This window comes from Streptopelia decaocto, assembly GCF_964273445.1.
Source record: "Streptopelia decaocto genome assembly, chromosome: 15".
Taxonomy (NCBI): domain Eukaryota; kingdom Metazoa; phylum Chordata; class Aves; order Columbiformes; family Columbidae; genus Streptopelia; species Streptopelia decaocto.
The window spans coordinates 1,268,234-1,282,153 of record NC_138670.1 but is presented as its reverse complement, the minus strand read 5'-3'; the positions used below and the strand labels follow the sequence as shown (position 1 = coordinate 1,282,153).

General features: G+C 42.0%; 1 protein-coding gene across 11 annotated transcripts in view; it reads left to right on the top strand.

The window, feature by feature from the left end:
• Positions 1–13,920, top strand: part of EP400 (E1A binding protein p400) — a 44,373-nt gene that overhangs the window by 7,546 nt on the left and 22,907 nt on the right. For 9 of the 11 annotated variants that reach the window (XM_082066515.1, XM_082066514.1, XM_082066513.1 and 6 more), the window contains 19 exons: positions 749–836; positions 1,254–1,361; positions 2,065–2,444; positions 2,695–2,997; positions 3,748–3,933; positions 4,695–4,835; positions 4,927–5,005; positions 5,286–5,338; positions 6,724–6,781; positions 7,462–7,551; positions 8,735–8,842; positions 8,987–9,180; positions 9,360–9,537; positions 10,148–10,284; positions 10,655–10,824; positions 11,292–11,466; positions 11,873–12,009; positions 12,502–12,688; positions 13,665–13,831. In XM_082066515.1, coding sequence (XP_081922641.1) covers positions 749–836; positions 1,254–1,361; positions 2,065–2,444; positions 2,695–2,997; positions 3,748–3,933; positions 4,695–4,835; positions 4,927–5,005; positions 5,286–5,338; positions 6,724–6,781; positions 7,462–7,551; positions 8,735–8,842; positions 8,987–9,180; positions 9,360–9,537; positions 10,148–10,284; positions 10,655–10,824; positions 11,292–11,466; positions 11,873–12,009; positions 12,502–12,688; positions 13,665–13,831 — 2,939 coding nt within the window. The remainder of the gene's footprint in view (positions 1–748; positions 837–1,253; positions 1,362–2,064; positions 2,445–2,694; positions 2,998–3,747; positions 3,934–4,694; positions 4,836–4,926; positions 5,006–5,285; positions 5,339–6,723; positions 6,782–7,461; positions 7,552–8,734; positions 8,843–8,986; positions 9,181–9,359; positions 9,538–10,147; positions 10,285–10,654; positions 10,825–11,291; positions 11,467–11,872; positions 12,010–12,501; positions 12,689–13,664; positions 13,832–13,920) is intronic. The other 2 variants (XM_082066512.1, XM_082066506.1) reach the window with 2 other exon arrangements.

The following is a 13,920-nucleotide window of genomic DNA, read 5'->3' as shown; positions in this document are numbered from 1 at the left end:
CTCTATTGCTAGGGTGGCCACGAATGCCCTCACAGCAGCAAAGAGATCAAACGTTATTAATTCAGAGCTATTGATAGAATCTGAGTGGCGTGAGAGATATTCAGCTCCAAAAGGAGTCTTCAAAAGCCGGTCATTTTAGGTGACATTGGCTGTGTTTATTAATATTGTTGGATGAAGCATTGAAGATGGAGGATTGTGATTGCTACGGTTTATTTAAATATAGACTGGAGTTTACTTCCCTAGGCTTGATTTACAGTGGTAGAATTTCTATTAAAAACTGGAGAGGAAAAGACCTGTGAATAAACTAGGAGGTTCTTTCTGGAAATTGCTGTCTTTGCTATGTTGTCATAATACATTTTCGCAACATTTGCAAACTGTTACTGTACATCAGTATGGCCGAGACTCTCACCAATAGCAAATTATACTTAGAGAACTTGAATGTTAAATTAGATCATTTTTCAGGACATAAAGACATCGATAAAGCCCATCTTTGTGTTTTCTGATAGGATCTCTTAAGCCCTTTCTTTGTGTGATGTTCATCCTCAGACAGAAGTAATTTCTGGTGAGCTCCGATGTCATATTAGCCTTATGGCAATATTGTGTTTCTCCTCATCGAGTTTCTTCACGATACTCATTTTGCCAGCTGCGCAAACAAGCACAAGACTGTGTAGATCTGTTCACAAGTCACATCCTGGTGTTAGACTATCTACAGATTGAACTTGTGTGATTTGTTTTCTTTTTCCAATAGCAAACGCATACAGGGACTCCAGTAACGGGGACTGTGAACACCATCGAAATCGAAGCTTTTAAGAGGCAGCAGGCACTTGCACCAGCAGGTACGTCCCACTGACAGAATTTCGCTTTGGTTCTTTCTTTTTTCCCAAACAGTTAATGGAACTCACTGATTTGTAACTCTTGGAGTACAGTTTTGCCTCACCTCGGGAACTGCCACGTCCTGAGGCCTGTGTGTGGTGAACGGTGCTGTGTGGAGGGTGCGCTCCACCGCAGTGTGCAGGGCTGGATCTGGCAGGCATGGACACCTCATTAGGTTGATTGTTCTGGCTGAGAAGGTTGGAGATGGCCAACTTGAAGTGAGAGGGACTCTGCCCTTGGAGCATGTTCATCCTAAATGCTACACATGTCTAGTAGTCGTAGCTTTCTGAGCTGATGTCGGAAGCATGTGTAGTAGTTTGCTTTGTAAAATTGAACCCATTCCATTATACCATGCCATAAATGGAATTTGAATATCACAGATTCGTCTAAGAGACCACGAATTGAAGTGGGCCGCCATGGGATGGTTTTTCAGCACCCGGGTGTGGCTTCAGGAGTTCCTCTTCAACAGCTAATGCCAACGGCACAAGGTACTGTGTCACCACATGCCAGTTGCACATTAATTTAACAAGGAGATGTTAGTGATGGGACTAGAAACTTGGGCTTCCAGCCTTCCAAGATCCTAGTCCCACCACGCACTTCTCCATGTAAATTAATACTTGGTATGCAATGCCTGGTTTGTTAAAGGAGCTGAGTGACGGGCTCCAAGGTGCATGTGGGCATGGAAATACGTCACAGGTGCTGATGCAAAATGGTTAATCAGAAAATTCTGGAACCGAGCCAATGATTTGTGGAAAGGAAACCTCTTAATTTGGAACATCGTGACAAATTTTTATTCATTAGTCATGCCAAGCTTTAGAATATGTGTTAGAGTGAATGTGTTAAGAACCAAATTTTATACTTGATGCTGTTATCTTAGGTTAAATTCCATTAGCTCACCAGTCCTTTTTGTTTTGTTTTTTTTTTTTTAAGACATTCAGGAGGCATCTAATGACATCTTTTTTTATAGTTGCTCTGCTCTGAATTTTACTCGCAGTCTTGTGCATGAAATATTTTGTTGTTTATTGTAATGGTGTTTTATTTTGTGATTGTGACGTGTTATTTTCAAGTTATGGTGTCTTGTGGCAAAGTAAGTAACAAATTAGCCTGTTTGCAACTGATTTCCTCTTTCTATCAGTAGAAAGCATTGGATGTTGTGTTGTGATCAGCGCTGTGTTTCCTCTTGCCGTGCAGGTGGAATGCCTCCCACTCCTCAGGCCGTGCAGCTGACGGGGCAGAAGCAGAGCCAACAGCAGTACGACCCGTCCAAAGGCCCCCCGGTGCAGAACGCTGCCAGCCTGCACACCCCTCCGCCGCAGCTGCCGGGGCGGCTGCAGCCGGCCAGCGGCCCCGTGACGGCTCTCCCGGCCACGCTGCAGCTTTCCCAGCAGCAGCCGCAGGTCGTGGAAGCTCCAGCTCAGGCTCAGATCCAGGTGAAGATCCAGCCGCAGAGCGTGGCCCTGGGCGCTGCTCCGCTGCCGGCCCCGCTGCAGCAGCAGGTGCCACCAGCGATCCACGTGCAAGGGCTGACACCGAACCAAGTGTCACAGCCGCAAGCTACAATACAGCAGCAGGTTTGTGAACTTTATTGGGGTGAAAGTATGTTTGCTTCAATGCCCACTAAAATCTGAGAACATCTTCTGGAAAATATATAAAATATGTTAATTTTTTTTTTAATTCCATTGGACGCTGAGATCTTTTGCTTACAAAAACACAAGTGTAAATTTTTTATTAAAGTAAATTCAAGTCTGCTTTATGTTCTGCTGTAGTGTAGATAAGTGTTGAATCCTAATGTCATCACTGACAAATGTGTTTCTTGGGCAGACTGTGACTCTGACACGACCACCTGCGGATCCTGCTCAGACTTCTCAGCGTCTTACGGCAAATACGCTACCGCCTACCTCATCCGTTGCACCAGCAACCGTCTCGGGCACAACACCGCCTTCTGCATACCCAGTGCAAGCAAACAGGACCTCTCCAGCCACCACCAAGTCCCTGTCTCCTATTGCATCCAAACCCCCAGGCTTGGCAGTAGCAGCGGCACCGAAAACACAAAGCCCAGCTCAGAACGCAGCAGTGTTGCCACAGGAGAACTCTCAAGACAAGATTGCTGAGCAAGTAAAGCTGGTAAGACTTTTTGGTTTTCCCTGGAACTTACGAACAGTTAACACACAAGTAACAACCAACATCAGCGCTGTGTTTGAGTAATGAAAAGGGGCTGTTTTCCAGGGGAGTGGGATGTTTGTTTTTTTTTCAGTCTGCTTTACGTACTGAGTTTTGCTTTTATGGGCATTCAGAGAAGTTGAGGATGACTTATTGGTCTTCATACCGGTGTTGGGTTCTTTCTATTATATTGATTCTGTCTACTCATTTGAGGTGACTGCAACCTTATTTCTTTCTATAGCTAACTGGCGATGTTTTGCTTATTTATCCAGAACATCACAGAGAACTTGTTTTTTCACAAAATCAAGCAGTATTAAAAATGACCATATATTTATCTTCAGTGGATAAACACATCTGCAACATCAGTTTGTGGGAAAAAAAAAAAGGACTGTCTGATCGCAGCTTGCCTACGGCTTGTAACTTGGTTTTTGTGCTGCCCAGTGACCCTTTTTTATCCTGTTATTTAACAAAATACCTCTTGTAATACAGGTTCAAGTACTGTGATTCTCTTTATGCATATGTTGAATTTCGTCCAGTAATTTTTTCATTGATACAGTGTTCAGACTTGATTTTTGTAATGCATGTGTCATGGTGTTACAGCTTTTTTGCTGTCAATTATTCTGATGGAGTGGGAGCAATTGTTCTTTTTCTATTTGGCTAGTGTTTTAGGTGCATTCTGCAGCATTTTTGTAACTGTATGTACTTCTTCTTAAGGAAAATCAAATCCATCAGCGAATAGCAGAACTGAGAAAGGAAGGTTTATGGTCCCTGAGGCGACTGCCTAAACTGCAGGAGGCTCCAAGGCCAAAATCTCACTGGGATTATTTGCTGGAAGAAATGCAGTGGATGGCAACTGATTTTGCCCAAGAAAGAAAGTGGAAGATGGCAACTGCTAAGAAGGTACTTGAAAAACCTTTTTGGATTCAGAACAGTAGATCTCGGTTGATATGTTTATGACATAACGAAGACAGCAACTGAAGGTCGTCAGTTTAAATTGCCGTGGTCTTTTCTGTTGTGTAGTCTCTCCCTTTCCAGCAAAGTAGTGAAGTAGGTGTATTATTGTGTAAAATTAAGATCTGCATTTTGGAGGTAGTTTAAATGTGGATTTGGAGCACTTGTTCCATGTGTGGCCAGTGGTTTGTATGAGCAGGAGAAGCGGGCAGGGCAGATCTGAACTGCTCCTTCCCCCGGCGCTTCATTCCGGCTGCTGGAGTCAAGGTTTTAGGGCCCTCCTGAGCTAAAGGCTGCTGTCAAGTCAGTCTTTAACAGCCGCTGGCTGATCTTTCACTCGTGTGTACCCTCTTTTGGAACTCATTTTACCTTTGCTCTCTAGCTCTTTGTGGTGTGATTTCTATGAATTCATTCATGTGAAAAAAAGTTTTCTTTTGTGTGTTTGCTGCTAATGTCAGTAGATTTTTTTTTCCTAAGTTTTTTATGGAGAGGCAGTAGTCAATTGTTTCTTACTTGATTGCGTAGTTGTATTTCTTGTATTTTCTTTTTTCCTTTTGAGTTTCGTGTCTTTTTTTTTTACTGGCATGGTAATAATTAGAAATATCGGAGGGACGTGCTGCCTCTGTAAAGCTGTAGTCAACACCTGCCTGCTGATAACCACCATAGTTATTTTGAGGTAACCTAATTCAGTCTCACTCATGGTATTTTAGATGGTAAGAACTGTGGCTCGTTATCATGAAGAAAAGAAGCTTAATGAAGAGCGAGCTAAAAGGGAAGAACAAAACAAACTGAGGCGAATTGCTGCATCAATTGCTAGAGAAATAGAATACTTCTGGTCCAACATTGAACAGGTAAAATCCCAACTCAGTAATACTTGTGCAAGCCATACTGGTTTTAGTTTATAAAATTAAAGTGCTATACTAGACTTGATTTACATTTCAGGTCGTTGAAATAAAACTGCAAATTGAATTTCAAGAGAAAAGGAAAAAAGCGTTGAATTTAAAGAGAATTTCAAGGAAAGGTAATACTGTTCCCTTTCATAAGAAATGCAGTATAAATTCTGATGCTGTAGTTTTACATAATTACTCTCAGTGGTTTTAATCCCGTTAGCAATAAATTGTGAGATGCTAATAATAGGTTGTGAACAGATCTCAACTGTGAGTTACAGGTTTTTTTTCTCTTTTTGTGGTGGATTTTGTTAATGTTTCTTGTGTTTTATGTTGAATGCATTTAAAACTTTACATAACAAACACACAATTGCTAAGTGAGTAATGCATCCATCAAGTGTAATAATTTTCCAGGTAAGGATACAAAACTTGGAGAAGACCTTTTATTGGAAAAAGACAGTGAAATGGTAAGTCTTTCTGTTTCTTCAAAAACCCATCAAATTACCTGAAATATGACTACTTCTGTGAAAAAGTTCTGATAAATGCGAAATGTTTTCCTGAAATACACGACGATGATAAGCAGATTTCTGTGTAGTTACTGACAATTGAACATATTGTCATAAGCACATTTACCAGGTTTTCTGGTTATGAACCACGACGTTTAGTGGGGAAGTGGATTGCAGTTGATACATGTCTTGGAAGAATTCATACTTAGTGGCTCTGAATTAGTCATTCTAAGATTTCAAGACCACAAAAATTGTACAAATTAATTGCCAGATTTTGTTTTGGGCAAGAGTTTCATTGACTGTAACCAGGGGTGAGCTTTTTGGGGCATGAAAACATGTTTGCAGCTGTTCAGCTGTGATTTATCTGCTGGAAGATGTAGGTGTATGTTACAGAGTGGATCAAACTGAGTGAAACGCCTGAGATGAAATGTGTGCTGGGACCCCCTGGCTACGTTTGTGCCATTGGGAAAGAATGGCTGAGGGATTGTTCCTCATTCATGGTTGTCGATGTGTAAAGGGTGAGCGTCAGGAGGATGGAGCCAGGCTCTTCTCGGTGACAACCAGTGACAGGACAAGGGGCAGTGGGTGCAAACTGGAACACAGGAGGTTCCACTTAAATATGAGGAGAAACTTGTTCCTGGTGAGGGCGGCAGAGCCCGGCCCAGGCTGCCCAGGGGGTTGTGGAGTCTCCTTCTGTGCAGACATTCCAACCCGCCTGGACACCTTCGTGTGTAACCTCAGCTGGGTGTTCCTGCTCCATGGGGGGATTGCACTGGGTGAGCTTTCCAGGGCCCCTCCAGTCCCTGACATTGTGTGACTCTGTGCGGTCCTGCCCATCTGGCCCGGCGCAGCTGATGCGCACTTGCTGCAGAGCTCCCCCTCACCAAGCACAACGCTGCAGCGGATTTTCCTGTTAGGAACAAGCCTCAGCGTGTCTCAGCAGCCAGAGGCTGCCCAGGCTGACCCGTTTGGCAGTGCTGGGCAGCTGGAGCTGGGCTGTGTCCCTTCGCTTTTGTGACTGGGGAAAATCCTGTCCATGATTCCAACCTGTGGAAAAGTTTTGTGCATCACTAATATTTTTGAGGGAAGGAGCGTACTGAGGCTCTGTGCCACAGTTAGACCTGAGTAGTTTGAACCACAAAGTAGCTGATTGCACACTGTCCTCAAGTACAGAAGCAGAGTATCTGGTTTTGTGTGACCAGGAAAGTGCTAAGAGCTGTTAAGTGTCTATTACCAAATGCTGTTGTGCAAGGTGCTTGTTGCTTCCTTTAAAACAAACAAACAAACAAAAAACTTCCCTAACTTTGTTGGATATGACTTCATGTATTTTAATTATTTAATGCCAGGGTTCTTCGTCATCTGGCAGGAAGAGAAAGGCAAGCACATCTTTGACTGATGAGGAAGGTAAGTTGCTTTTCAAAATTGTGCATCTATAGCTTAGTACGGAAGTTGTGTATCAGACCTGAGAGCGCAGGTTTGCAGTCTGGTACTGCATGGATGCTGTGCTTTTCACAAACCAAATGCCAGCTCTCCTCCATTTCTTAGATAGATTATCTAGTTAATTAGATAGTAAATATTGCTTAAAAGAGCTTCATTGAAAATTTGAAAAAAAATCTTTTCCCTGAGAACACACGGACATCATTAGTGGATTTTAATTTTTTTCTGTCCTTGTTCTTTTGTTTTTCAAACCGTACTGGTGGCCTCAAACTTCCTCTGAGGATTTCAGACTGAATAACCCATCTGCTTTAGTTCCTCTGTGGTGCTGACATCTGTGTCGTGTTTCCGACAAAGAAGATCCCCAGTTTACTGCTGCAGAATGACCTGTCTCTGGTGGCCGTTGACAGCCAACACGTAGCAGTTCCAGGCTGCCTTTTGTCCTGGGGCAGAAGTGCTTCTCTCCTTTTCACTTACCTTTTAAGTTCTGTGTGATTCTCTCAAATTTTCTTGTTTTCTGTACATCTCGTTCTTTTTGAATCCTGCTAACATTATAATCTCTGCTAGTACCCTTCAGAGGCACATAATTACAACCTTCCTGAATTACTGTGTGATTTGAATGCCAAGGTTAGCGTTTGTTTTTATTTTAGTTGAAGATGAAGAAGAAACAATTGAAGAACAAGAAGCTAAAGAAGGAAACATAAACCATCAAAGCGAATTGTCTAACCTAGCCAAAGAAGGTAGGCATGTGGCTTGATTCCTCCCTGTGGTGCGCTCGGAAACAAGAAGCGAAACCATGCAGCGGATATTGTGTTTGTAAATAGTGTTGTAGATGAGGGGTTGAATGCGTTCAGATGTTGCCATATGCAATTTGATTTTTTTCTGTTTGTAAAGTTGTAGCGGTTGGTTTCTGGGCTGATGATGGATATCTGTGTTTTATAAAGTGGTCCATATGCTTAGCTAGTTATCACACAGGGTAGCTTGAGAAAAAGGCTGAAGCTCTGCATTTCTGTAAAACCTCACAGCAAAAGACTCTCAGCCTGAGTTCTCGGAATGCATGATAAATGCTTAAAAGCAGAAGCGTATCAGATTGAACATGAACATTTAATTGTCAACTGTCTTGAGTATCTCAGCAGGATTTTGTCACCCACCTCATAAGTCTGAAAGGGCCCATAGTGCTGATTTTGGGGGGCATAAATACTTGAGATAAGCGTTTTTTTCGAGACAGTGCTCTGGCCAACAGCTCTTTTTCATTAGCAGTGAAACAATCACTTCTCTGCTGAGCCTGACTTATGCAAAGTATCCCATAGGGCTCATTTCACTTATCATGGTGAAAACCTTGCTGGGTTTTAGAGGCAAGCCTGCAATTAATATGCAGCTTGCAAATCCGTTTGTTTGGTCTGTTTGGCAGCTTAGTGGCCGCAGCCAGCTGGCCAGTTGGAGGGATTATAACTCTTGGCCAGTCAGCCAAGTTCCTAATGAGGATGTTTCCTGATGGGCTGGCCGCTGTCAGCACACGCATTCCCGCTTCGGCAGCTCAGACAAGGGATCATGGAGATCCTGTGCAGTGGGGTGGAGGTGCAGCTCCGTTTTGAAACTTTGAGGTCTTGAACTGTCCTTCCACCACCAGGCTGGACTTGATGCCCCTGCCTCCCCAGTTTGTTGTTGGTTTGTATGGTGGGTTTGTCGCGTGGTACGAAGCGAGCTGGGTGAGCAGACTGCTTGGTGGCATGCCAAGTGTTCTCCGTAATCGAGGTCATCAAATAAATAGTGCCATCATCCACCTAATAATTACTTCTCCAATTAACTTCTGATTAGAGAACTGGCTTTATACAATTGCGAAAAAGTAACGAGATTAAGAACAATGGTATTGATTGTGACAAGTTTCGATATTTCTAAACTTCATCCTTTAATGACCTTCAGCTGAATTGCCTCTGGAAGATTTACTGAAGATGTATGAAGGTGCCTTTGCAGAAAATTTCCACTGGCCCCAGCCGAAGCCCGACAGCGAAGAGGACAGCAGTGAGGAGGGTAAATCACTTGTTGTTTAGAAGTTGTGCTGACTTAAAAGGTGAAATAAATTGATTAGCGCCTCAGGTCTCTGTTAAAAGACATTTTATACTAGGGGAAAATGTAAGTTTATTTGAAATACCAATGTCATTTTTTGTCCCATAGAAATGGAGGAGCACATCTCTGATCGGGAGAGTCCCCAGAAGGAAGTTGTCCTCATAGACTCCCTGCTCACCATTGACCAGTACAAGGGGCTGGACAGATCGAGTCCTCCTAAGAAGAACATGCGAGACATTTCAGAAGTTGCTGCTGCAGCAGAAATGCTGTTACCTAAAGGCAGCTCCAGGATAACAACAGCAGTAAGGCTCTCTGTTTTCTGCTAGCACTGTGCTTACTTTTACATAAAGATTGTTTTTTTCATGGTTTTGCAGGTTTCAGCAACAAACTACACTAAATATTTTCTAGTTATTGAACTAGATAATGGCTATGCTTTGTGAATTTAACTCAGAAAAAAAATGTAAAATCGTTCCCATTACAGGTAAAATACAACACTCCATCGCTGCTGTATGGGCCTCTCAGAGAGTATCAGAAGATCGGGCTGGATTGGCTGGCAAAGCTGTACAGGAAGAATCTCAACGGCATCCTGGCAGACGAGGCCGGGCTTGGGAAAACAGTGCAAATTATTGCCTTCTTTGCTCACTTGGCCTGTAATGAAGGTGGGTTCATTTGCCTAACGATTTTAGAGAGGTGCCGGGCCGGCATTATCTTCGAGAATTGTAGCCTAGGGTCACATTTTTTTCTGCTGAACTGTACCAGACTCTAGTTGATGCAGTTAGGGGTGTCTTCATATCAAGGATGCTGTTTGATCAGTCTGCTGTTACCTTCTAGGTGATAAAATTCCTCTGAAGCCAGTTCATTAGTATATAAAAGCCTCACAAATTTCTTAATGACCAGATGGCCATAGTTAATTTCAAGGAGTAAATACAAACAGTTGGACAAGTGTGTCTTTGTATCATCTCAGATATTGCTAATAGTGGTGGTGTATTGAGGATGGTCTAAGAATATAAGTAAGGCAAAATCTGTTGTGGGGGTAGTATCTCTTATTGGAGCAGTTGATGTAGTTGAGGGAAGAATGGATACCAGGTGCAGAACGGGTGCATGAGGTCTGAAAAACAATAGAGACTAGATTAGCCATTGAAATACTTCTTGTTATTGGATTGCACTTTTAATGATGCACTGCACTTAAAAAATTAGGGGACAGTATAAACCACATGAATTGTCAGGAGTTTCTCTCTGCTGTTAACTGCTCTGTTTCCCCTTCTGTAGGTAACTGGGGCCCTCACCTTGTTGTTGTACGGAGCTGTAACATATTGAAATGGGAGCTGGAATTGAAACGCTGGTGCCCAGGCTTGAAAATACTACTCTACTTTGGCAGCCAGAGGGAACTTAGGGCAAAAAGACAGGTACTGTGATTTGCAGCTCTTACCCTGTTGTATCGAACATTTTAGATGGCAAGATTCTTCCTTTGACCTGCATTTGTCTGTGTGTTCCTTGTATGCTGATGGGAGATGAGAAGTTTTTAACACTACGAGTTGGTTTACAAAGAGATTCATACCTAAAAGTTCTAGATTTTCAAAGGCATTTTTGGAACTTTCTTGGTATTGAGCAATACATGCAACACTTTACGTGCTTTTTGAACCGAATATAATTTGAAGAGCAACACTATCTTTTAGAATGCATTGAGTCACAGCATCTTTCTGCTCTTAGTTGAAAAAATAGCTGGTTGAGAGTTCTGCTGTAATTTTGTCTCATCCTCTCTTTCCTTTTCTGCAGGGATGGACAGAACCCAACAGCTTCAATGTGTGCATCACTTCCTACAAACAGCTGTTCAAAGGCCACCCGGCGTTCATGAAAATGCGATGGAAATACTTAATAGTAGATGAGATGCAACAAATAAAGAACATGACTGAGAAGCACTGGGAGGCACTTTTCAGTCTCCGCAGGTACGGAGCAGAGAATTGCTGTCCTGCTGGCACTGGGGTTTTCTCTCTTGTCACACAGTTTCCTTCTTGGCAGAAAACTGCTAAAAACCCTCATGATTTGGCCTTCCCCAAATCCTGTGCAACGTGCAGCCACAGAGGTGCCTTTGGTTGAAACACTCAGGATTCACAAACATGCTTGGGATATTTTTTTGCCACTGTTGTAACAATGTAATTGTCCTTGGCTGTTAATTGTGCTCCCAAACAGACCCCCCTGTATGTTCTGAGACTCTGCAAGGAGGAAGCTAGTTTGGTGCTATATTTAGGATTAAAAAGATAATTTATCCTAGATTTAATTTTGTTAGCAATACTTATTTCTTTTGTGTATCTGACAAACCTAAATCTACAGTAAACAGTGTTTGAGTATTGTTGTCCCTTTCATCGTGATGAAAATGATGTATCAGTTAAAACTCTCCTTTTATTATTCACAGCCAGCATCGTTTGCTTCTGATAGACACCCCTTTGCATAACACATTGATGGAGCTGTGGACCATGGTGCATTTCCTGATTCCGGGAATTTCCAGACCTTATCTTGATTTTCCAGTAAAGGCAGCTAATGAGGAGAACCAGGACTATTGCCATAAACTGGTCATCAGGTTACACAGAGTATGTTGTCGTTTCTTCTCATCTGTCCTACTACTGTAGTTAAGCTGTTGGAGGAAAAAGAAATGAAGCAAGCAAAAGATAGTGCTTCAGCCTGAGATTTCTGGCCTTTCTTAAAACTTTGTCCAGTTTAGACAGAAAATTCTGCTGAAAGCAGAGATTTCTGCTACCAAAATAGTGTGGAAACTTCTTTTAAAAATAATACAAGGCTCAGATTTTGAAGCATAACATTCAGAAATGAAAGGACAAATTACTGCTGTGCAACTGGGTGCATGGCAATGTGATTATATGTGGTACGTGAGGTTTATTCCATCAAATGTGCTAAGTGTAAATAGGTTCAGCTTCCTGTTGTAAAACTGCATCTTTGAAGTGAGAAATGTTATTTTCCCTCAATTACGAATTGTTTCAGATGATTCAGCCGTTTATTTTGCGAAGATCCAAGAGAGACGTTGAAAAGCAGCTGACAAAGAAATACGAACATGTGCTGAAGTGTCGTCTCTCTAGTCGACAAAAAGCCATGTACGAAGATGTCATATTACAGCCAGGGTAAGCAGTTAAAATAGTGAATAAAAAAGGCTGCTGTTTTTGGCGCTGAAGCAGGATGAGAAATGATTGTCATGTTGGAAGTGGTTTAGGTTTTTTTTCTGAAATGTTCCATAATGACTAGTGATTAGAATGTGATTACATTGTAAAGTAAATTACAGGCAAGTGATGCTATGGGCCTAATCCCAAACATGCATTTACCTCTGGAACCTAAAGACCAAATTGTCATGGTCAGGTTTGCTGCTATTTTGTTTTAAGATTTGTCTCTAATGCGCGTAGTTCTTTATTTCTTAAAGCCCAAAGTGTTTCATGTTTCCACATTTACATGTGGAACCGTCTACTTAAAAGGTTCTAGAAAGACCTGGGTAAAATCAAAGCGTGTTTTAAACCTTTTGCCTAACACACTGTGCTGCACATTCTCACCTTGCTGATTTAGGGACATCTCCATGAAACCTGTACTTACATTAATGTGTTTCTCTATCACTTATTTGGTAGAACCCAAGAAGCCCTCAAAAGTGGACACTTCATCAGTGTCCTGCACGTCCTGATGCAGCTGCAGCGGATCTGTAACCACCCCGATCTGATCAACCCCCGGCTTTCCAGCACCTCGTACGTGTCAGAAACACTGGAGTACAGAACTGCATCTCTGGTACTGAGTGCCCTGGAGAGGGATATTTGGAAGGTGAGTAGGAAAGTTAACTGTTTTCTTCTTTCTTAGTGACCCTGTAGAGTTTCAGTACTTAATATTGTTTAGTCTACCTGAAATTTGTAGATAGAAGGAGTTGACTGTTCCATAGCTGTGCCTGCCAAGTGCGTAGTTGCTGCATCTCTTTTTTAGGAATAGTAGCCTGAGCTTTTCAGGTGATTTGTAATCAGTAATTTTTCATTAACCACTTGTTCAAAGAGAAATTAACAACTTTGCTTCATCATACTCATGTTTGCAGGAATTTTCCAAGAGGGAACACACTCTGGGTAGCACGGTGCTGATTTACGGCATTCTGAAATTTTCTTTCAGCTTTCAGTAGCTAAAGGAGAGCAAGACTTGCTCTTTTTCACATAAGAGTAAGAACTCTGATTTAGTGACTAGATTAATACACTTGTGTCAAGCCATTTGAAATACCGCTACTTGTGTTATCATTAGAGAAGTGATCCCTCTCTTTCACATAATCAAAGGAAATAATTGCATTAGAGAGAAGTAGGAGTAATGGAGCAGATGAGGTGATCTTTTTGGTTGATCTTATTTCCATCCTTCATATTTTTCTACTCCTAAATTATACGCATGCCTTTATAGTTTGGCATTTGAACTCGATAGTTAACAAACACCTTGTAAGAGTTCTACGTGATTCTTTGGAAATTATGGTACATGAAGACCTGTTAAATGTGCCTTGCTTTGATTTCCCTGGCTGGGTAGTGATTGCAGTTCTTTCTCTTCCATGCTGATGTTTAAAATGGGACTGTCATTTTAAAACAGACTTCCAAAGTTTCTAGACAGTTTTGGCTAATAACTAATAGTTTACTTTTTAAAATTACAGCATTCATTTCAACATTCATTTCAAGTTAAGTAGTAAAGTATAGAAAGTGAATTCAGCATAGAAATAGAGAGGGCTTAACTGTTTGGGTCACCACATAAAATGAAGTTTATTTTACAATATCCCTAGGAATCAGACCTGTCTCTCTTTGATCTCATTGGAATGGAAAACAAAATGACTCAGTATGAAGCACAATTGTTGCCAAAACAAAAGGTTACTAGAAAGTTGATTGAAGAGATCTACAGCTCCCCGGCCCCACCGGCCAGGCCCAACCCCGTGAAGCTCAAACCCAGCAGGTACGTGCAGCTGCCTCCTTTTCAACTGGAATTGCAGAAGCAACTGCAGTTCTGTTGGGACGTTGACAGTTTTGTCTGCATCTCTGGTT